The sequence below is a fragment of the Peromyscus californicus genome, unplaced genomic scaffold, assembly GCF_007827085.1.
Source record: "Peromyscus californicus insignis strain IS unplaced genomic scaffold, ASM782708v3 Scaffold_9__1_contigs__length_137607984, whole genome shotgun sequence".
Classification (NCBI taxonomy): domain Eukaryota; kingdom Metazoa; phylum Chordata; class Mammalia; order Rodentia; family Cricetidae; genus Peromyscus; species Peromyscus californicus.
This window is the reverse complement of record NW_026294617.1, coordinates 124137422-124162316: the sequence shown is the minus strand read 5'-3', so window position 1 is coordinate 124162316 and position 24895 is coordinate 124137422. Positions and strand designations below refer to the sequence as shown.

The 24895-nt window shown below is 41.0% G+C and overlaps 1 protein-coding gene across 3 annotated transcripts in view; it reads left to right on the top strand.

Annotated features, from left to right (window-relative positions):
• Positions 1–16638, top strand: part of Prkacb (protein kinase cAMP-activated catalytic subunit beta) — a 95749-nt gene extending 79111 nt beyond the window's left edge. For all 3 annotated transcript variants that reach the window (XM_052730032.1, XM_052730033.1, XM_052730034.1), the window contains exons 9-10: positions 8428–8592; positions 13448–16638. In XM_052730032.1, the coding sequence (XP_052585992.1) occupies positions 8428–8592; positions 13448–13573 (291 nt within the window). In that variant the 3' untranslated portion in view covers positions 13574–16638. The remainder of the gene's footprint in view (positions 1–8427; positions 8593–13447) is intronic.
• Positions 16639–24895: the final 8257 nt, after the last annotated feature.

Genomic DNA, 24895 nt, shown 5'->3' with positions numbered 1-24895 from the left:
AGCAACCTCACTGTGGAGCATCTTGTAGATGCTCCACAGTGAGGTTGCTGGGAAAGACACTTATAAGTAACTGTTTATCCAACCATTGAGGATTCCTACCTCCAAATCTCACAGTGTGTGTGCCATCTACAGGGGTCATGAGATTTTTTTCCCTTGTATTTTATTACATTTTCTGGGGAGGTTTTGATATTAGATTAGTATTCACAAATTAAGGGGCTAGCCATAGACATTAATCCTAATTTTGTCACAGGTGAAAAGCAAATGCCTCTTGCAGGTAAATCAACTGAGTGTGATGTTCAGGGGTGGACACTGGTGAAGGCAATACTGGGGATGGAATGCGGTATTCTTGTGAGGAAACTCTTTGCTGGTCTCGTTACATGTGGAGGGCTATACTTCAGGTTCCTTACCTTTGTAATTGTTTTCTCTAGGAGACTTTGAAAAAGAACTTTTGATGTACACAAAATAAAACATGGCAAGAAAAAAATTAGTAGAGAAGGGAGTGCTTTTGTTTTTAACAATGTGGGGCTGCTCTTGCTGAGGTCCAGGATTTGGTTCTCAGCATCCACATGGCAGCTCACAGCTTCTGGGAACTCAAGTTCTGGGGGGATCTGTTGCCCTCTTCTGGCCTCCACAGGCTTCTGCTCACACAGGGTACACATAAACTCGTGCAGGCACACACACACACACATATGCACAAAAATAATAATTCTTTAAAAAGAAAGAATGTGAGAAATGAATACTTAAATTTCAGAAGAAACTAAGAGCCAGGGGTCATGTGAGGCCTGATAAGAGCCAGGGGTCATGTGAGGCCTGATAAGAGCCAGGGGTCATGTGAGGCCTGATAAGAAAACGGAAACACATTAAAGCCAAAGGGGGGAGTGTTTTATTAATGCAGAGCAGAGACGTAGGCTGGACAAAATGTAGATGTTAAAGGAGTGTTTCAGATAATCTAACTAGAGCTAATTAGAAAGTTCCTGAACCTTTACTGTACTACTTTTATACTTCTTCATAAAAGAAACCAAATTATGACAAAGATGCTATGTAAACTAAATTTGTGTTTACCTGGAACAACTGCTTTAGTTAAAATGAGTGCATCTCTCTTAATATCAATTGACCTCAGCTTGACAGTCATTCTCCCTTAGGCAACATTTTTTTCAGCTGTTTGTGAATTTATTCACTTCATTTCAAATTTTCATATTTTGTATCCAATAACTGAATATGTTCTAAAACTATAACCATTTAAAATGTAATCACACTTTTAAAAAGCTAACCTGTCACATTGTGATGGAAATGATTTTCATCCTTTATTTGGAAATACAACAGCTGTTTGGTGCTTTTGTGTTTAGCTGAAAGTGTCAGATTCTCTTTCCGTATTGGATAGGTTTCTACCCTTTAGCCATTGAAAGCAAAATTCATGACATAGAAAGTTGCCACTGTGTCATCACTGATTCCTACAGTGCTGAGAAGTGCCAGAATCTGTGTTACGTGAAATACAAGTCACATTCACCAATTCCTCCGTAAAATTGTTTCAGCATTCGGATCCAGACAGAAGGGGTCTCTGTCCTTACTGCGAGACTGTTACTGTCTTCGTTAGTGGATAGAGCCAAATTGGAAGTTAACTAGCTTTTATTGTTTTAATAGTTCATGTCATTAAAACCCAATTTTAGTCTTATATTTGGGGAGTCTGTATTTGTAGTTTTCATTTTTTTTTTCATTCAAGGCTTTTTTTTTTCTTCCGGGAGAGATGGTACATCCCTATATGCTTAGCACTTGGGAGGTAGAGGCAAGAGGTTTATGAGTTCAGGACCAAACTGGGCTACACGGGACCATCTTAACAACAAAAAGAAACAAAAAGGAATAGCTTTGTCTGATCTTTTCAAAAGCATATTACATAATGCACTAATATCTCATGTTGATTCTGTTCTGAAACCATGTTATAAAATAGGTGCGATGTCAAAGTTAAAACAAAAGTTATTATGTGATTAATTCACTTAAATGCTTACATCTGAACATTAAACTATTAAGTAATTTCTCTACTATAATATTTTAACCCAAACTGGTATTTTTCAATGCACATAAAGATGATCAGTCAGCTTTTAGATTCTCTTCTGCACATATTTAGCTTTTGAACAAACAGAGGAGGTGGCATTGAAATGTCAGATTATTCATGACTATTAAGGTTGGGGTTTGGAAATGCAGTTGACAGAAAGGATTTACAGCCCTGCAGTACTGTGCCCCACCCTAGCACTGCATGCACTGTGTTTCTGTATACAGTCTTTGCATTTCATATCTGAGTGCCAGGAGTCTATAATAAGAATCAGGTATGGTTTCCACAGCAACTTGAGCTCGCTCTGTTACTTACCCAAGGGAATATAAAAATCAATATTGTGTTGAAAAAATGGTATGTGAAGACAGAGTAATCAAGTAACAGCTGTTACAGAAAACATAATTTTAGAGTCTTTGACTTAAATAATTTGAAAAAAGTCTTAGCTTCACTATATATAATATAAATATTATTCTGCTCTCAGTGAGCAACAGGAGGATACTGCAGGAAATATTAAGACATGAACCTCACTAGACACTGATCAGAGAAGTTCACTAATTTGCTAAAGAGAAACCAGCATTTACATGAAGGGTAATTGATTAGTAGCCCAAAGGTCAGTTCCCTTCTGGGTAAGGATCCCAAAGTCTGTCTCCAGGTTTGGGGACTCTGGGAGGACTCAGAAAGCCCAGTCTACACTGGTAGTTGGACTTGGATTTGTTACAGCCAAAGGATACAGAGCCAGGTGAGCACAGGGAAAAGGCAGTCCAGGCAAGTCCAGAGGAGATCAGGCACAGATCTTCAGGAGCCTCTCTAGAGAGCCACAGGGACACATTTAACTACTCCAGCATCAGCTTACTAAACACACATGTGGAGAATGTCACATGTCAGTGGCAGCCATGAGAGACTCAGTATCCAGCATTTTTATTGGCAGCTCATCACTCACACACCCTCTCCTTACCATGCAAGCAAAGGACTGGACTCTCAGAATGAAAGCACACATTCAGTTTATGTTATCTATAATAGATCCGTGCACAGTGAGCCGCACTTGTTCAGGGAAAGTTTCTTACAGTGTCAGGAACTGGCCCCACTCAAGGTCCCAGATCTCTGGCAGACACAGAACTTGGAGGCAGCCGTCTGTCAGGCTGGCGATCTCAGGCCTACTATGCTGTCTTTTCTACATATGTCTGTATCCTAAACAATAAACACATACACAAATACACTACTACCTTTTTTAAGGTATCTTTGTGACTGCTTTTTTAGGAAACATAAATGTCATTTTCTGCCTAGCTTTGGCTATCGTTAAATTGACCTAAAAGTATTCAGATGTTATCTTCTTTTACTAGGGCCTCATGTTTTGAAGCTGGCCTCCAGCTCCCTGTGTAGCCAAACAAGACTTTGAACTTCTAATCCTCCTCTCTCCACCTCCCAAGTGCTTGTACCAGGAAGACCAGTTTTATGCTGTGGTGCTAGGACTAGACCTAGGGCTTCCTGCATTCTAGACAAGCACGTGGCTAACTGAGCTGTATCCCCAGACCCCTAAGTGTCGTGTTCATGAAATACAAAAGCAGTTGTGCTATTTTCATAAAACCCAGGGCCATTTTTAACATTTTGTCCTGGTGATTGAATAATCCTATCAACACTTGCTTCCAGATAGTCTTACTGGCCTGGGGAGCGGCGGATTCCGACAGTGCTGAGAAGAGAGTGAATGTAGTCCTCTGCACCCATCTGCACATGTCATAGTCTGCTTAGAGACTGTCCTTATAAATATATGTTAATGCCCCAGCTCTCTTCACTTACGGAATGCAGGCTGATGGGTGTTCCCCTGAGGACTAGTGTGAATATTGACACATCTGTAGAAAGAAAGCCTAGTGAATGAAAATGGGTTATCTTTAGAAAATTTAATTAATGTATAGCTTTTTTTGCTAGATAAATGCTTTACTGAAATTGCAATATTTCATTTAGAAACATGGTTTCTTGAAATGTATTCCAATATGCTGTGACCAGAAGTTAATAGAGTACCAATTGATGCAGCATGCAAATTCTTTTTTGAGTCATTTAAACCTAGTAAGTTTACTCCAGTGCATAAAAATTGTTACTAGGTACATAATCTTTCCCCCATGACAGTAACTGCAGAATATTAGCAAGACTTTCCTTCCATCAACCAGAAATCAATTTTATAACTTCTGTAATTAAGCTTGGTGAAGACAAATTTGATTCAGTCTTATTTTATTGCTAAATGAGGAAGGGGGTCAATAGAACCAGTTAGTGAATTTAAATAATGGATACCATAACAACATGCATGATTTACTTTTTGAATGTAACTTTACTTTTGAGAAATAGTTGTATACACTAAAATATGTAGAAAATAATAGTTATTCCAAAATTGAAATGCACAAGCCTGTAACTGGTGCTGATAGCAGAGTAGTGTATCCCTCTGATCAGCTCAGACTGAGTTTCATATGTTATATAATTTGATAAAGCCATTTAGGATATCATTTGTATGTACAGTGCTGCTCCTATAAAACAAGGCTAGAGTCATCCATTCTATCAAAATTTCAATATAGACTATATTTGGATCTTTTGGAAACATAGATTATGGACTATCTTCCAAGCGCCTTCCTTGATTAAAATTTTTTCAGCCTCAGAACATTCCAGTGGTATTCTAATAGGCTGAAAAGATGGTAAATGCATTACTGTTAGGCATAATAAAATAGAAGCCGTAACATTTTCATAAATATTGTGTAAATTTTCATACTGTCGAATAAAATATCTCCCCTCAAATTACAGCTGGATAAATTGAGATTGATAAAGGTAAGAGGGTTTTCCATAGGTCACAGAGTATGTGTGTAATTCAAGTTGAGGTTGAAAGTTGGACATTATTTCTCCTGAGGAGATTTAACCAGATGTGGTGGTAGCTGTCTGTCATCCTCGAGGCACAAGAGATTGAGGCAAGATGATCACTGGCCCCCAGGAGTTTGAGTCCAGTCTGGACAACATTGCAAGAAAATGCCTTTGGGGTCAGGGGTTGAGAGTATAGAATAAGTAGCATGACAGCATTTTTTTTTTTTTTTTTTTTTTTTGGTTTTTCGAGACAGGGTTTCTCTGTGTAGCTTTGCGCCTTTCCTGGAACTCACTTGGTAGCCCAGGATGGCCTCGAACTCACAGAGATCCGCCTGGCTCTGCCTCCCGAGTGCTGGGATTAAAGGCGTGCGCCACCACCGCCCGGCGCATGACAGCATTTTTAACTCCGGATCCCACGTCCAGTACACAGGAAGCCATTTTGGCTCTGCCTCTGGTTCTGCTTCTCACCGTCTCCCCTGCCAGCCTGCCAGCCCTCTCGTCTCACCCGAGTACTAGAGTGGTCCTTGAACAAGCTATCCTGCCACTCCTATAACACCTTGCACGGATGACCTAAGCTGCAGTCAGTGGCTACACTCAGGCTCAGTGTGCTTGAGGCTCTGGGTTCAATCTCCAGAACCAAAAACAAAATGTTTTTTTTATAAAGTAAAAGCTTTTCATTGATTCCCCATATTCTTCAGAGTAAAAATCAAAGATCTCACAATGTTGTTTTGTGAGGAGCAATGTCACATTTTTAGAAGGTCCCTCTAGTTTTTCTCATTATTTATCATCTGTCTTTCTCAGAATAGAAGTTCCATGAAGGCAGGTCTTTGTCCTACTTTGTTTTCTGTATGTCCCGAGCACATCAGTGCATAACACATAGTAGATTTTCATCAAGAGTGGATTCAAATTCATGCATTTATTAAGGTCAGTGCCCATGGTCAGGCCAGGTCTGTCTGTTGGAGACGGCTTATCAATTATAATCTCTGCCCAAATGATGTGGTGTCTTTCTTTAGTGCCCCACCCACCCTACAGGCACTAAATAGTTCTGTGTATTTTAACATTGCAGACAATTCTGATGCTCATCAGCTACTGTGAGCTTGTTCTACAAATCTGTAGTTCATTCAAGAAACAGACCCCACTTGAGCAATGCACGATTAGGAAACTCATAATTAACATGGTCTCAAGGTTGGAAAAGAATCACAGGAAATTAAGGAAAAGGTTAAGGAGGCATATGTCACACTCTAGATGCCTTTTCCAGGCCAACTGCACTGGTTATCAGTAACCTCATCTCACCCTGATGGACTAGTGGATTTAGACCTCCTCACTTCAACATCTGCCTTTCCACAACTCCTCCAGTGTTACTGCCCTACTGCAGACTGGCAGAAAGCTCATAAATATGCATGTCAGAGGACTGAGTTATTTCCCCAATAGTCCCAGGGCCTCACTGTGGCCTCACTGGAGTTCACCAGCTCCAGTATTCCGAATGTGGGATTTTACTTTCTGAAGTGTTTTGAACTAATAATAATGACAAAATAATTCTCTTCTTGATACAATTTTGAAGGAAAAATTAGGCATTCTTCCCTTCATAGAAACTGTTGTTGAATCCAGGTTATTGTGCCACTATTAGCATGGACCATAGAAGATGTGGGCTACCTGTCAACATCTTTGGAGAAGAGGATGTGATATGGCAGTGGGGGTACATCTATAATGCGGAAAGTTCCCAATTAAATATGGCTCAGTTTCTCAAACTACCGCCACTGCCCATTTGAGAGTCACTGTTAAGAAATTTAAACACACACACTCATTTGCCCATATTGATTAATCAGGACTGTCGCTCTGTTTGAATTGCAGAATAAAGAACTGCTTTATTTGAGTGCTTATTTGTTCATGCATTATACTGCACATTACCTGAATTCAGGAAGTAATTTATGTGTAATACATTACTGTCTGCAATTGTGAGCATCATGGATAGGACCACTGGCACATTACCACCATACATGTTATGAAAATTCCAATCTAAGCCAAGTCAGAGCCACTTGAAATAAGTCATAGATTCACCACAGGAAAAGCCTGATCCACTGAAACCACAGGGAGGAAATGTCCTTCATTTTTAATGGCAAATATTTATTGTACAAAGTGATGAAGACAGGTGTCATGTTCTTTAACCACATTCACACCCTCATACGTCTTCTCATAGTGTCCTTCTTAACTTCAGGCTTATTTTTCTCATCTCATATATATACATACATATATGTAGTTTATGTGCCTATATGAAAATATGGGATTCACAGAGAGAAAACATTTTTGAGTGGTGCTTATGGATCACATTTTCCTTATCCATTCATCTGTTGATGGATACCTAGGCGGTCATGGCTAGTGCTCAGCAGATACGGATGTGCACGGATCTCAGTGATAAAGTCTTGACTTGAGCTGTTTGGTCAAATAACCAAGGATGGTAAAGCTGGGCTATACAGTAGTTTCCATTTTGTTGCTGCAGAACCTCCCTATTGGTTCTGTAGTGGCTGACGAACTGACATTCCCAGCAGCAGTGTGTGAGGGTTCTCTCTCTTTGCCATCCTCACCAGCATTTCTTACTTGTCATGACTGCCCCCTTTCCCTTTGTATTTTCCTTTGAGAAGGTCCTGTGTGTTTCCTAAGCCCTTATTGCTGTCTTGCTGTTTTTAAGTAGAGAGTAGATACTCATATTTGGTAGTAGTTGTTTTTAGTAGGAAAGATGGAAGTTACAGAAGAATTTTCAGCTTAAACTGTCAGCCCTCTAGACTATCCTGAGTACCACTTTTGGTCTGTTAGTCAGGGGGTGGTGGAGAAGAATGAGAAGGTGTGTGCTGTGCTGAAATCTGAATGTCTGTCTGGAGCTTCAGCTCGCCTCTGCGCTCTGCAGTCTTAAGCAAGCCATTTGGTTATCATTCGTCTCAGTTGCCTCACCCATGCCTGTAAAGTGGGCGCAGCAACATACCGAAGCCCCCCAAATCTGCATTTTAATATTTAATTAAATATTTAATAGTTAATACCTCCTGAGTTACTCTTGGCATTTCTGTGTTATTTCTCAATAGCAGAATTTGGCTTTAAAGTTTTTCTCTAACAAATGTAATGGATTCCCATGCTGGGAAAGGCAGTGTGAGTGTTTGCAGCCTTGCTTTTCAGAATGCAGTTACTGATATTTTTCATATGGTACTTGTTCCACTTAGATCACAAGTTTAAGTTGATATCTCTGGGAGGTTTATAATGAGGCATAAAGAAAGGGTTCTGTCCTGAAGATGGCTGAGCTTTCTGATAGCGTTCAGTCTCTGGAGGCCGTTCTGTGTTCTTGAAGGGAGTTCACCACTGAAGCAAGGCTCTCAGAGAAGTTTAGATCGCATTCGTCCTTTAAGACTGTGGTATGTCGTGAAAAACGTCTGGAGGTCGCGTCCACCTTCTTTTGTTGACATAATGCTCTGTAACCTAAGTAAAGCCTATATGAGATCAAAACAGATGTGTCCAGCAATTCGGAATGTTCTTCACCACCTGCTGTGTTTGTGCAGGTCCGATTCCCATCCCACTTCAGTTCTGATCTCAAGGACCTTCTACGGAACTTGCTGCAGGTGGATCTGACCAAGCGCTTCGGGAACCTGAAGAACGGCGTGAGCGACATCAAGACCCACAAGTGGTTTGCCACCACCGACTGGATTGCTATCTACCAGAGGAAGGTGTGCCTCTGCGCTTTGCAAAGCTTGGGAAACCTGTGGTTGAAGTCATGTAGCAGGGAAGCTCTCCTCTTCAGCACGGTTATAATTAGTTATCCTCCACAGGGTCTATCTCAGAGAGTCTTCTCTTATGTAAAAGAGAAAACCTGTTTATGGTTTCCCTCATAAATTTTCCCTGTCCATGCTAACTCTTGACAACACTGTGGAATTGGATTTTAGGCAATATTCTACAGGTTTGCATTTCAAAACTGATAAAAAGTCACATTAAAAGGATAATGTATAGATGAATACACTCCCAAATCGGCCCGTAGCCAGACAGACAGAACACTGAATCAGCTTAAGTTCTGGGAATGTTTTCAGCTGTATTCGGCCTTGCTGTGGACATGGACCAGGGTTGCAGCATTTCTCCCTCTTTCCCAGGAAGGTCCAGCTTTTCACACATTGAGTCCTCTTGCCTGCCTGCCTCTCAGCTCCCACGCATTCCCCAGTTGGTTCGCCGTGCATGTTCCAATGACTCCTCAGAAGTTAAATGATTGCCTCACTGTGGGATTTTCTCTGAAGCATGTCCTTCCTTGCTACTTCATATGCTCACTCCCATTTTAAAATATTTCATGAGTACAGGAACTTTATCTCCCTTGTTTCATAGCCTGTCTCTGGCAAGAGCCACTGACACATGTAGCCTGCATGTAGCCAAATTCCTAAATGAGCACTTTCTACAGATGCAACTATCCCTTGTCCACTTGAAAACTTCATTAGGAGAGATTAAATTCATACTTTGGGAAAAGTCAAAACAAATGATCTCACAGTACTATATTCTGTCTTTTAGGAATCATTGATTTACTTAGCATTCCTCCAAATAGTGACTGGGTCCCTGTGCTGGCCCCTTAGGCACTCTTCAGGGTCCTGAGGGTATGATGAGATTAGTGAAGTGGGCCTTTCTCCTCCAGTTCAAACCTCAGATTTAAAGGGGTCAGCGGCAAATCAGCCAGAGAGAACTTTGCCCGAGAGCCTACATGGGGGCATCCATCGTGAACACCAGTTGTAAATCCAAGTGTAGCTCACCTTTAGCAGTAGTGCAGTGCATGATGAAGGAGAGGACACCTCTAGCTGACCAGTGGCGGACTTAGCAGAGACTAACTCTATTCCCAGGAGATCAGTGGGAGCTGCCCCAGTAACAGCAGTATATTACTTAATAGTAATTGCTTGACTGTGGCAATAAATTGGGAAATTTAAGAAAAGATTTTGCTCTGTTAACTTTCTCCTTCCCCTCTTGAATACTGAGTTAAAAATAACTCACATGAAGTGTATATATTTAGCTCCCTCCTCCCAACCCCACAAAAACCACAGCTTCTGATGGTTCTGAAGCTTGCCACATTTCATGATGAACAACCACAGAGCACATTTCCTGAGGGAAGAGAATTTAATGCTCTATTTCATATTAAAAGCAGTCTTTCTAATTCATTAAAATTTTAAAAGATTATAAAAACAAAGCTATGGAAGAATTGTAAGAGTCGGCTCACAGAAAGCATAGCAAGACTGAGACAGGGTGAGTGCGATACAGCTGCTGTGGCTCCCAGGGTGCCCCCGCTCAGAGCCGAGCTCAGCGACGAGAGCCGAGCTCAGCGAGTGTGGCTTCGGGCAGCCTTAGCTCCACATGTGTTGTGTAGTCACAGATAAGGACTCAGGTGATGAAAATAGACGGTCCAGCTCATAAAATATGCTTGTGCCTCTTACAGACACTTCTTTACGGTTAATAAAACAAATTCTCATCAGTTTGACGGTTTCCTGTGAAAAAGAGAATACGTGGTTTTAGGGGTTTGGGTTGTTTGTTTGTTTGCTTGTTTTTTCATTTTACTGATAAACAAATTAGCCTGACTAGGATATCAGTGCTCCCACACAGCTTCTCAGTTTGATCCCAGGTTCACCAGGTTCAAATCTCAGCATGTTAACATTTTAAAATCTGTCTACTCTTTCTGGATTTTGTGTGGTGTTTGTTTAAGATAGAGTCTCACTCTGTAACTCAAGTGAGTTTGGAACTATGTAGGTCTATCCCTACACCTGGGCAGGGAGGGAGGGGGGTGTTCTCTGGCTGTGGCTTCCCAGGTGCTGGGAGTATAAGTATGAGCCATAATATGGGCTGTAAAGTTCCTTCTAACGTTATTATTAAAAGGAAGGTACACAGTGTGGAATAGCACGTTGTTTCATAAAACATTCGGATTTTGCACACCACCTGTTTAACTTGTAGCTTTGAGCCTTTATGAGAAGGGAAGTCTGATTGAACAGGAAGGAGAGACGGGAAAGAGGGGGGTTGGGGTGGAGAAAGAGCCCTGAACTCTGGACCTAGGTAGACGTGAGCCTGAGTCAGATCAACTGTTCATTACGGTGCGATCTTGAGCACATTGCTCCAACTATGTAAACATAAGCTTTATTGCTCTTCAAAGTTAAGATAGAGAATACAAGGGGAAGCTCAGCGTGTTGAGAAAGACTAGATGGGTAGTCCAGGCTCCTTCTATACTCAGGGACCTGGTGAGTAAACAAACGTGGAGTCCTCCTGCCCCAACCCCAGCCATGACTTCTGTTGACACTGTTTCCATGTCTTTCCTCACTGCGTCCCTGGAGTTCCCAGCTTCAGTCTTAGTCACAGTTGCCACTTAGTCCACAGTCCACTGGGGTGACTTACTAGCACTCCACAGAACCATCATAAGAGTCTGCTTGACTCCTGTTCCCTTCCAGCACATAGAGATCTAAGTTCTTGTTTATTGTTGTACAGTCGTTAGCCGTTGTTACATTAGTGTTGGTGAGTGACCTTGAGTAAACCTTGTTAAGTACCCCTTATCATTGCTAAGCTATTATACATTTGACTCTCTTTCTGAACATAACAGGCTTCTGTATTTATTCAACTATTTTCTGGCCCAATATAGTTGCAACTTTTCTTATACAGAATTATCTGTATTTATCCCTGGTAAATTTTAGTAGAAAAAATTCTTTACTTTTCTCTAGCCATTTTTAGAAATTGACATTTTCTTGTAAAATTATCCCTACTGTTTATTACTGTTTCTATCATCTTTATTATTATATTTGTTAGTCAGTGTTATACTTAAGTGTCTATTTCTGTGATATGTTTGTGATTTCTTAATATTTTAATGAGTTCTGATGTATAAAGCTGGACATGGTGGTGCATGTCTTTAATCCCAGTAGGTGGGAAGCAGAGGCAGGCAGATCTCTTGAGTTCACAGCCAGCTTGGTCGACAGCCAGGGCTACATAGAGAAACCCTGTCTTGAAAAAACAAAACCAAAAAAAAAAAAAAGGACTTCTGATATAGTTTGAATCTATCTGTGTTACACAGGAATTAATAATCTTTCTAAAATCGTGATAAAACTGAATTGCTACTGCTACTGTTCATCTAGACTTCAAGTATTTCAGAAAAGGCTTGACTCACCCCAAATAGTAAACTGCTAACTAAGGTCACCCTGTGAACTATTTTGATGGACAGTATTGAGTCTCATTTATCAGTGAAGCAGGGGTAAGAAACGGCAGTAGTCACAAAGAATAATCAATACTTTAATGTAGACTTTGGTTTCAGTATCTTTCTGGTTGCACATTTAGCAGTGCAGAAATAAGGGAGTAAATTTAAATAGCTCACAGCCTTTTGTTCCCTGGCTAGTGTTTATGAGCAATGAAATAGCCAAATGCACCTAGCAGGAAAAGAAATTAAAAAATATGTGTATATATATATATTTGTGTGTGTGTGTGTGTGTGTGTGTGTGTATTAAAGAAGCGGCCTGGACAACTCATACTACACAACCATCTCTAGAGATGGTCTGATTCTAAACACCATCTGGCTAGAATGAAGCAGTTGTCTTGCCTGGCTCGTTCTGTATAGGATAAAATGTGGTCCCAAGCACAGCATGCCAGGCAACCAACTGGGGAACAGAAGATAATATTGAAATCTCAACTTATACTTACTTCTTACCTTGTTCTTTTCAAGTATCTTTATATTTTCATGTATATATCTTGTCTGTAACCTATGATATACTGATATAGTCATGCATGGAAATAATTTATAAATAGCTCTCTACATGTATTGATGAGGTATACTGGAAAATAGTTAATGAGAGAACTGCTATATGAAGAAAAAAGATCCCTAGAGAGTGGGTGCCTGCTTCAGTCATTGGTGATATAACTGTGGCTAACACTGTTGTGTAATATTTAAAATAGGAATGAGAATGCCTTTCTGCAGAGTGTGTTGAAGTGGAGGTTGGGGGGATGAAACAACTGTGTGTGATTATAAATCCGATGGCTGCCATATAAATTGCAGCAATCATTTTCAGATCTTTTCCTCACACATATTAAGCACACTAAAATTATATGGAAAGACTTTTTATTTTCAGAGTCAAGATAAAGAAAATGTTTGGAATTTGACAGTTCTGTGATTCCATGAGATGATTTCAGTTTGGACTTTTGATATTCAGAGGTTTTAAGTACACTTGGGAATTAGAAAAGTTTAAATGCATAAAATTTATTAGTTAACCTCAGGAGAAAAGAATTTGAAAAAAGTAGTAATGGCTTTGGAAATAAATTGATACAAATAAAATAAAATGCTGAGTAATTTTCTAAGCTCCGAGCCAGTGTTTTGATACTGATTGCTGATTAAGCTGGAAACCTCGTTAGTATTTTGTTGCAGTTCTCAAATGACAATGTGAGAGAGAGTCTAGCTAACTTGTAGTGTATTGCATATCAAGGACTTACTTATTTAAAGATGCCAGAATGAGTGCATGCTGGGATTCGTTGTTCTTAGTGTTTGCAAGTCTCTGAGGACTTGTTCTTTGTCTTCTCTCCTCTTGATGTCAATTATAGGTTGAGGCTCCATTCATACCAAAGTTCAGAGGCTCTGGAGATACCAGCAACTTCGATGACTATGAAGAAGAAGAAATCCGTGTCTCTATAACAGAAAAATGTGGAAAAGAATTTTGTGAATTTTAGGGAGGAGGAAGATTGCCTCGCGCTCACACTCAGTCTTTGCACGCTGTGGAGGTGGAAAGTGGAGCCGAGCCCTGCTTGGTGAAGCAGTCACCAAGTCCCTTCATTCCAGCAACTGAGTGAGGTCTTATTGTGTCATCCATGTGCACTCTGCAGCCGCCTGTGTACCAGGCACCGCTCCTCCGCAAGCATTGTCCGTGCCGTACGTAACACGGTGTACACCACTTCCCACTGTTCGGTTGTTTTCTCCACCCTCGACATCCTTCCCATTAACTTCTCTGACCAGTGCTCCATTTATTTTCTTGGTGTTTCAGATGGCAGTGTTATGGCTGTGTGATATTTAAAAGGAAAGCTACGTGTTGCTTTTTATAGTTTTGAGCGATTATTTTTGCTGACCAGTGGCTTGAAGATAAACTCTCTAATAATTATTTTTATTTTGAGTAGCTCGGACTCAGTTTTGCCAAAACTCTTAATGATTTTTGAAGATGGAATGTCTTATCACCAAGGGAATTTGCATAAGTGAAGATAATAACTTTTCAGGAGTCACTGATGTGGCACTACATTCTGAGTGGCTAGCCTAGCAGTTTGGATTCCTGGACCAGAGGCTTCATTTCCCTTTGCCTTTTAATATTCTTCTCTCCGTGAGAAGTTAAGTGACCAGGCAGATGCTTCATTTGTCAGGAAAAGCGAGGGACATGGCTCCTTGCCGGGCTATCTTCCTTGGTACCGACATCTCTGTGGGTCAGAAGACTTGGAAGGTTTCTAAGCCTTCCCTCTTCCATGAGGGTTTTAGCCAGTATTTTAGGAAGGCATGACTGATAAAGTGATACGTTGTAAAATTGCTCAGATAGTCCTCATTGTCAGTTTCTTCAGGGAAACTTGCAAACTAAAAGGAACATGGATTTGGATAAATACTAAGTCAACGAAAGCCTGATCCCGCTTCCAGCTTAGAGGCACTCCCTTTAAGTGAAGTTTTCTCTTTGCTTTGGTTCCTAACAGGTAAGACTACAGAAGCTGCTGTTGCTTCCTGTTCTGATGTTGAGAAGAGGGCACTGTTGTAACTTGGACTTTTATCCCCTGCAGTGGGGGAAGGAGACAAAGCTTAAGAAACTGCCACATTTGTATTTTCATTTTGAGGTGTGATATCTTTAGATACATCAGAATTTCTAACCTCTTTTTCTTTGTAGACAGAGTATATGATCATGCAGATACAGTTTTAATATTTGCGTTTCCTTGATTTTTTTATACTTTTTGCCAATTGACTTCACAATGTTGCCATCATGAGGAAATTTCAAGCACTCTTGCACATTTAGTTCAGTGTTCCTTTGTGAATAAATGGCTTAATTTTTCTTTACTATTTTTCATTGCTTTAATTTTCCCATCTCATTTTCTCTCTGTATCAGTGACCTACCTTAAATGATCAACTCGCCCAAATGGTTTAAAATACGCCATTTCCTGAGCAATCTACAAGCATGTACGATTGTTTTAGTCAAACAGACCCTATGTGTGTATATATATAACCTCTATCTGCTTCCTTACTGGTGCAGGTAGGTCATTGACACCACTCCTGTTCATATCACCCACCCCTCACGAAAGCCCTGAAGACATTGAACAGTCCCACTGAGATGTTCTCTCCACCTATCTGCATGTCTTTGGTTGTCAAGTGTTTCTGCATGGTAATGTCCCACAAAGACAAAATGATTTCAGTCGGTTCACCTGTATTTAAAATGTGCAAGAAAAATTGAAATACTCTGCTGTAGCAAGTTTTATGTAACAAATATATATCATCGTGTTAATAAATTAAAAGCATCATTTGTACAAAATACTTTATTTAGTTTTTTTGTATTTCATTTAAACCCAAGAACATGCTAATCATTGTGGTTTATGTATGCTACAAATTCTCTGGTAGCATTGTTGTATATTATTGTAAACTTATTTCAATAAATCATGGGGAATGACAATTTGATTATGACAATTTAGTTTTCAAAAATTGAACAGATTTCTATGAATCCTAAAAATATTTTTTTCTATGAAATTATTAGTAGCCAACTAGAGTCTACCCAGGTAGATGACCCCTAGGCATACATTGGTTTCTGAGGGCTTCTCAGCCATTCCATTTTACTGTCTGTTTGAAGTACATGAGCAAACTGTTGAATGTGTCAAAGGGGTCTATTTCTGATTAATCAAGTACACTAAATTGGAATATTTTTAACATACCTAAATTCCCATTTTTAGCCACAGTGTAGCCCAAAAGATTTTCTTTAAAACTTGAAATAATAAGTCAGTGGCAAAAACCAGTATTTTCCTTAAATTATATTACACGGAACAGAAGAAATGATGTTTTTGCCCAGAAAATAAAGAGCGAGCATTGTGCAGGAAGGAGCCCTGGATTGACAGTGAACCCATACTGGAGTGATGTCAGCTGCAGACAGAAGAACTGGACAGGCATTTTCTGGGGTCCCTTCCCCTTCCCCGTGTTAGGTCAAGGTTCCCTCTTTATCTAATACTCTTAAGGGACATCATACTTTGAAGTAAGTTTCTGTACAGTGATACATTTCTGTGTGTCCTTCCTCTTTCCTCTGACAATGTTCTGAAAATCCTTTGACTATCATAAGACCTTTGTCTGTCCCATTCCTTATTCCCCCACTGATGCTAAAAATACACTTGATATCAAACTGTCAGCCTACCAAAAAGATACCGTGGCTTATGGGTATTGCTGTCTTGTTCTTGGTATGTTCCTGTACTGATTGCCCCTTGGTCTGAAGAACCTGCTCATTGTAAGCCTGAGATTAGATGATTGATTATCCTTCCCAACTGACTGTTTTTCTTTCCTTCTGCTTGTTGTAAGAATCCAATGAAATAATGTATGTAAAAGCACCTTGTAAACTGTAAGCTTTCGGTGTAAGATGTAAGGTGTGTTGTTATTTCATTAATTACTTCTGTTTAGAGTGGAATTTCCTATGCACTACTATAGCTAGGAAATGCTGAAAATGTGTTTTTTAATTCATCAATAACCGCAAAATTAAAGTTATCTTCAAAGAATAAAAGCTATTGAGTCTTGAATTCCATCCAAAGCCCTTCATCCTAGACCTCTTTTCTGCTGATGATGTAGATTCCTACTTTTCAGGTAGTTGGGGTGATATTTGAGGAGGAGAGCTCAGCACTAAAAGGGTGAATATCAACTATTCTATTCAAATTAGACCTTTCCTGCGCAATTACACCAGGCTTGCTAAGAAGTGTTTCCACTTCCTCGTATGCTTCAGATTCCTCCTACAATGGAAATACATTGTGGGTTTGGTGCCACAAGCCCTGTTCTCACTATGCAGTGAGCTAGGAGCTTGTGCTTTGTTCTTTGGGGCCACACTGGAGCTTGCCTCTACCCTTATGGTTAGACCAGTGTGTGTGGCTACAGCAGCAGTTTGCCTTGAGAAATCAACAGTTTTAGGCAATTATTTTAATACCTTGCAATTTTATTTGATGGTCATTGCAAACAGTTAGAAATATTATTGCATTTTCTAAAATGTTTCTAGTGCTAATTTTTTAGTCATTATCAGGGCTTAATATAAATCCTAGTTTTGTCATTTTCTTATAAAACTCTGGGCATGTCTTTATCCTATAACTGTTATTATTTGAGATCCAGTTAACAATAAAATTTCCCGTATGCACAAATGCTGGATGTGAAGATAAATATTTGTTTTCATTTTAGCTTTCCTAAATATGTGCTTAGTAGTCTTTGTGCTCAGAGGGGCTCAGTTTAAATTTTGCCATGAACAAAATCGAGATGTTTTCCAAGTATGGTGACGCACATGTGAAATCCCAGCAGTCAAGAGGCTGAAGCAGGAGGATCATGATTTTGAGGCTAGCCTGGGCAATGAAAGAGAGGCCTCATCTCCCAAAAGAAAAAAATATAATATGTGTGTATTACATATATATGAATCCTGATTCCTAGTATCTCAGAATATAATTATAGTTCAAAGAAAGATTTTGGGGGTGATTAATATAAAAACTAGGTTATATGGATGGTGCCCAGTCAGGTATAGCTGGTGGCTTTCTGGGAAGTTAGGGCAACAACATACCAAGATCAGCTGAAGATAGCATGGCCAGAAGACAGCACTGTGAGCCATGAAGAGGCGTCTCTGCAGAAGTCAATTCTGTCAGATCCACATCTTGGACTTCAAGACTCCAGAACTGCAAGAAGTGTAAGCCAACAGCCTGCAATGCTCTGTTAGGACAGGCTAGCAAATTAAAGCACCCACAGAACTGCACATGCCCACACTCTGAGACCATTTCTCTGTCTTCAAAACCAGCGACATTGGGTCATATCCTCACACTACATTAACTGGACCCTTCTGTTTTCCTGTCTTTTGTAAAGGCTCATATGATAGGGCTGGTGGGCCAGGTCAGGGATGTTCTTTCCTGTGTGTACAAGGCCCAAAGTTTGATGTCCAGCACCAAGAGAGAACACTGTTGTGATCATCTGAGGTCCATCCAGCTAACCCAGGATCATGCCACTTTGAGACCAACTGATGAACATCCTTAAGTCCATCCACCACCTTAATTCTCTTTAAAAGGGTAAGTCTAGAAAATCAGTCAGTTTTTTTAAGATTTTTTATTTGACTTTGAATCGCATCTAAGTGAGCCTGTGGAGGCCACAGGCGGGCATTGGGTCCCATGGGACTGGAGTTACAGGTGCTTGGAGGCTGCCATATGAGTGCTTGGGACCAAATTTGGATCCTTTGCAAGAGCAGCAAGTGCCCCCTAGGATGAATATTTCAAAGGAAAAAATATGAATAAATATGAGAATTTCACTACAGGACATAGTTATCTAATTGTTCTAAAGGAGGAGATACAGTGGCAATAAAGCACTTACAGAAGAAATGCCCTCAAGATAAAGGCTCAACTCTGAATCAGATGGCCCATAAACCATGTCTGTATTTCTAGCGGGCTTTCTAAACTTCTTAGGGAACTTGTACTCATTTTTTGTCATATAAAGTACAATTGTTTGGCTGTGTAATCTGTCTCTTCCATTCATAAATGTCCTCTGTTAAATAGAGTGACTTCTGTTTTCCTGACTGTTGTTCATATGGTCACAATTTCTATTATACATTGTACTTGATGATCAGATATCATTGTGAAGGGAAAACTTATGGTTTAAAAAAAAAATGACTGTTCCAGATGAAAGAGTTCTGTGAACAGACCTTTATTAGAGACCTACAACTGTATTTCAGGAAAAGGAGTCTCTGAGAAGTATGAATGGAAAACAAAAAGAGACAAAAACCCAAATACGTTTATGTGTTCATTAGGAGTGGGACAAGAGATAGATGCAGAACTGCTTTTCAAACCTACAGGAGAACGCATGTTGGGCAGATCCGTGAGGTTGTTCAAACCTTTCTTGTTTCTTCTGCTGTCTCTCCCAAAACACATGATGATGATAGCGCATGTTTTAAACATTTTTAAGTTCATAAATCACAATGAAAACAAACATCTCCCCAGACCATAGCTGAAGGACAGACTCACTAACACGTAGAAACCATTCTGACTACATTGAGGTCCTTACAGAGAACAGAAGGAAAAGATAAGAGATGACAGAAATGGCCAATGATTCAGACAATGAAGATAATCTACTGTTGACATTCCTCAACTAAGAGACTAATGAATGGAAATAGAAAAGGTATTTAAATGTATTGTAGAAGCGTTTCTCTAAAATAAGGAAGAACTAAATTTACATATTGAAAGAGCACTCTGTTTTCCTCGGGGTAGATTGTCAGATCTTCCAACATTAAGTCATATCTTGAGGAAGATTTTTAATTTTGACAATTAAAATTGTGTGCATAACAGTCAATCCACCGAAGCTAGCAGTGTAGCTGAGTTGGTAGAGGGCTTCCTAGCACTCAGAAGGCCCTAAATCTGGTCCCCAGCACTGAATAAAACCCAGCATAGCGATACACGACTGTATTCCCTACACTTGAGCAGTGGGAAGGGAAGGATCAGATGTTTAAGGTGATCCACAGCTATTTAATAAGTTCATGGCCATCCTGGAATGCATAAGACCATCCCATACAAACAAAAAAGCAGTCAAGCTACTTCAAGACAGGAGGAAGAAGGAGGTTGTAGCTTAAGATGCCTCTTATTAATGCCCATATTACACAATGACTGCAAAGGTCCAGGACAAAGTGTATGAGCCAAGAGTATTCTACCCAGCCAAGCTGCACTGCGTTTAAAGGCACAAGACAGGCTTCTGTAAGGGAGCAGTGGAAGATCCTTCAGGCCCTTCCTTCAGCCCAAGAGGGCTCGAAACGAGCCTGCAGACGCAGTGATAGAAGCCAGGGTCAACATGAACCTGAGAAGAGAAAGCACTCGTTAAAGCAGCTCTGGCCACTAATTACAGAGCCCATGTGTTTCAGACCTCGGCAAGACTAATACAACTAAAAAGAAAATTTGAAGGTCACACAGGGAGGAAGTGAGAAAGGATAGGAGTCTTCCGATTTCTCCACTTAACTGTGGGAGGCAGGCAGCTGCCAGTCTAAATTTGAAATGACTCTAACCCCACAAGAGTTTGTTATGATCTTGTAAATCTTTTGTGGGGAAGGGAACGTCATCAGTTTTGATTTCCACTTCAGCTTTTTACTTGTGTTAAACTCCGTTACAGTGCTAGCAAGAAGGCTCTGAAATAGAGACACTTGCCTCATGACCTGAGTTCGATCCACAAGACCCACACAGTGGAAAGAGAGAACTGACTCCTGCCAGTTGACTTCTGATCACACACACACACACAAACACACACACACACCACACATCACACACACACACACACCACACACACACACCACACACACCACACACACATACACACACACACACACACACACACACACACACACACACCCCATCACACACACACACCATACACAGACAAAATACATAAAGTAGCTTTAAAATTCCGTTACAATTTTCATTTCAGTTTCTTCTGGCAAACTGTCTTTTATAGTATTGGAATATATAGTATAGTATATGTAGAAGGAAGTGGAATTCTTTCTAATCTACTTTCTAATATGTACAGTTTTGTAGAATTGCTACTCTCTGGTTATTCTTCAAGCTCTCTCTTCAGTCCACTCTCCATGTGTTCAAAGAGAAGGCTACATACAGCAAGGTCACGAGTAATCTGAAATCTGAGGCTATTTGATAGTTTCTCCTTCAAACTTGGCTGGATTGTTTGCATTCCTTTTAATTTTTGCTACAAAGAAGGGGGACTCTTGAGGCTCATTGATATTTAGGGAGTTGGTGGTAGTCCACACTGCTCACTGGTTAGTGACAGAGCAACCAGTCTGTGCAAGGCAGCCTTGGGAAGGGAAGGGAGGCAGCTGATGCATCACCCCCAGTCTACTTGCTGTGTTCTTTCCAATGAGCTCTAGATCAATCAGAGCATGCCCCCAGCACTGTGCCTCTGCCTGCCTCTGCCCTCTCCTCAGAACTGACTGATCTCCAGCAGACTGTCTATGGGGCAGACTAAAGCAGAGGCCACACTGCAGGCTTGCATTTCATAAGGGGAAGTAGAAGGTGGCCTCTTCTGCACAGGAGTAAGCCCCAGCAGGGACTCTAATTGTCTTCCAGCATCCAAGCCTCCTGTGGCTGGGAAGAGAAAAGACATGAATGACAGCCTGGAAGAACTATGTGGATGGAGAAAGAGGGAAACGGGGAAATAACTGATGCTTACTAACATTTCTGCATCTTTAGAAACAGCCTTCAGTGATCCATGCAGTAAGGTATGCCTAGAATCCCAAAACTTAGGAGATTGAGGAAGACATGATTTCCGAGCCAGCCTGGCCTATATATTCCATCCCAGGATAGCCTAGGCTACAAGGCAGATCCTATCTCAAAATAATAATTTTGCACAAAAGTAAATATGTTCTGGGGAAAGATTGTGGTTTTGCCTAATTTCAAACTAAAGAGGTATCATATCATTAATTGTTCCAAGCAACATTATGGACAAGAGGATCAAAGGAATGTTCACTCCTCCTAAACCCTTTTTTGGGGGCTTTCTGGTTTTTCTTCCTTCCCTCTTTTACTTTTCTTCCGGAAAATTATAAAACTCTGAGAAGAAAGGGTCATGAGAGCAAATAATAATATATAAAGACTCAGAAAATACAAATGCAAGTGAGTGACAAAATTTATCTTATACTATTAGTCATGGATCTCACAGAGCTGAGAGAGAGAGAGAGAGAGAGAAATCATATATTGGGAGATCACACACACGTGTGTATGTGATTTATTAGAGCAGCTTATGGGCTGTGGTCCAGTTAACAAAACAATAGGTGTCTCCTGACAGAAAGACCAAAAAGCAGGTAGTTGTTCAGTCCACAACACTGGGTGTCTCTGCAGTCCCAATCTGGTGCTGGAGTCCTGGCCGACTCCTCGAGAGCTGCTGGTCTTCAGTCTATTTGGAATCCTGAAGAGGTTGGTTCTAATACCAGCAAAGGAATACCACAGCAACAGGAGAAGGGCACTTGCCGTGGAGAGTGAAGGCAAGAAGGCAAAGCTAAGCGTCCTTCTTCCGTGTCCTTTCGTGTGGGCTGCTCTGGGAAGGCAAAGCCTGCATTTAGCATGGGTCTTCCGCCTAAAATGATACAATGAAGAAAATCCCTCACAGACATACCCAGCCGCTTGGGGTTGGGTTGATTTTAGGTGCAGTCAAGTTGACAACCAGGATTAGCCCTGCCACATACCCGACTAAGGACAGAGAAAAATGGAGTCTACCTTTATTAATCTTCTCCATCCCCAAATACTCCCAACTGTTTGGTCAAGGGAAGAAGTAGTTTGCTTTTATGCTGTTCATTTTCAACCACAGTCTGATACGCTGAAGTTACATTAGAAAACAGTCTCTCAGAGATCATCCATAAGACTGAGACAAGGTACTACGGATCTTCAGATAAAAAGAGGGGAAGAAGTTACCACCATATCCTTATTGCGTCAAGGGACGGGGTGGCTGGACTTAGGGAGTAACTGGCCTGCAGCTCTTTGGCATGAGGCCCTAGCATGCTTTGAATTTCTCAATTTATTTCCACTATGTCAGGCATCATGTTAGCGTAGACACTGGTCTAGGTTGCATGAGACACCCCAGCTTCCCCAGCCTAGCCTCCAGCATCCCCTTCCCTCACAACTTTGTCCACACTAAGCTTCTGTCCCATGCAGTGATTCTCAGTCATGATAACTCTGAACACATGGGTGTAGCATCATCTGTTGTAATGGTAGCAGCTGGTATTTAGTCACAAATAATTCAGACACCAAAGATACTGATGGATATATTTTGATTTAACATTACAGCATATTTGAGTGGTGCAACAGTCTTCCAATCACTTGCACTCCAATACAGTGTTGTTAGTGATCAAAGAGTGATGCCTCTGAACTCAGATGCCCAGGGGTGTGCATCACATACAAGATCAGCCCCGTCAAGTGAGTCATGCCAGGCATCAGGCGTTGCTGATGTGATTGCCCGAGGCAGCTCCTGTGTTGTCCTGTGTGTCTCCCTGCTGGCTTCCTCTCTTTAGACAGGTCCTGGCAGGTAGGGGTTGATCTCGGGCCTCTTTGTATCAGCCTACCAATACCTTCCCCTAATGTGTTGATTGATTGTTCAATTGTTGAACTGAGAATACTCTGGACACATTGGCCCAATGAGGTGTCACAAGAGGATGAGCTAAAAGAAGCTATTAGTTAGGACACAACCATTTTCTGCAACAGAAGCAGCATAAATAAAATGAGCATAGATATGAAAGTCGGAGCTACCCAGAATTGAAGTCTTGACCCTACCTTCTGCTGATTCTGTCAAGTTGAGTAAGTGGCCAAGATTGCTGATCTTGTCAAAAATACAATTCATAATTCAGTATGTTTCCTTTCAAAGCAGCCAAAGCATCAAATGCACTTCATGGGTCAAGGTTGGATGTTTCGTTCTTCCCTTCCTTCAGAAGGATGTATAGATAATGCTCCTATGAAAACTCAGATATTTTAAAAATATACTACCTGATAACTGGGTCTAGCTACATTGGGTTGTTTTGTTTTGTTTACCTGATGTCTGCCTGACCTCTGGTTGGGACAACCGTGAATCATCTCTTCTCTCTTAGCTGGTCTACTAGCTTTGTGGGTTCAGCTCCCTGTGAAGACAAATATCCCTTTGTGCTGTAGCTTCTATCTTTGGAAAAATGACCAATCTGCTCTCAGTCTAAGAGAGCAATGCTTTGTAATTTGTGTCCCATGTCCAGATCTGGGACAGTACTGCAGAAGCATGCAACTTTGACAGGGTGCTGGCACTCCTTGGAACTACATCATGAAAAGCCTGCCCTTAGGTGTCTTTTGCCTGTGCACTCTGAACAAGCTTGGGGACACCTGTGGAACACCAAGGGAGTAAGCAAACTTCATTTTGTTCCTGTTAACCCCCCTCCGTCCTTGAAAAAATCCCCTTAGCCAGAACTGGTGCTTTCCCTGGGTCACAGGAAAAATCACATTACTCTAGAAAGGAGATGAGGTGGCATTTCTTGGCAGCCAATTTTGAATCCCACATCTGAACTCATTCAAAGAGCTCTGCAGCTGGCGGAAAGGCAGCAACTGATTTGGAAAGAGGGATGAGAAACACGTCAAAGAGTGACACCTCCCTGGGAGTAATTTTGATCATAAATAGGACAAATACCATCTGCCTAGATGGCTTCTTATTCATTCATTTGTTCATTCGGAGATATCACTGTATGTGTGTGTTCTGTGCTGAGAAGTTGTGACACAAAATTGATGCAAAACAAAGCTGAGAACAAATAAAATCATATGAGACAGAGGTGTAAAAACATAAAAATCACATCAGGAGAGCTCATAGCTGCTGTGGAAAAGCACAGGAACAAAGCCGGAGAACAGTTTCCTGCACACGGGCACCTTCTGCTTTACTTTAAAGATGCAGAGGGCTCCAGTGTCGATGGGGAAGGGCATGCCAGTTGCAGAGAGAGTGGTCAGCACTGTTGCTACGGTTACTCTTCTGCCAGAGCAGCAAGCAATGACGAAGTGATAGAACTGCAATGGGAGGGATATTCAGAGTCCTGTCGTGAGAGCCAGCCAGCATGTGATACAATATGGGTTGTGAGCTGCATCCTATCGATGGTTGGACACCACTGGAGGGTGGTAAATAGGAAAGAAGCATAAAGGCTTCTGAGATGGCTCAGTAGGTAAAGGGCAGTGCCTCCAAGTCTGATGACCAGAGTTCAGTCCCAGCGATACACATGGTAGAGGGAGAGAACCAATTCACAAGAGTTGTCCTTTGATCTCCTCACTTACACCATAACACAACAGTGC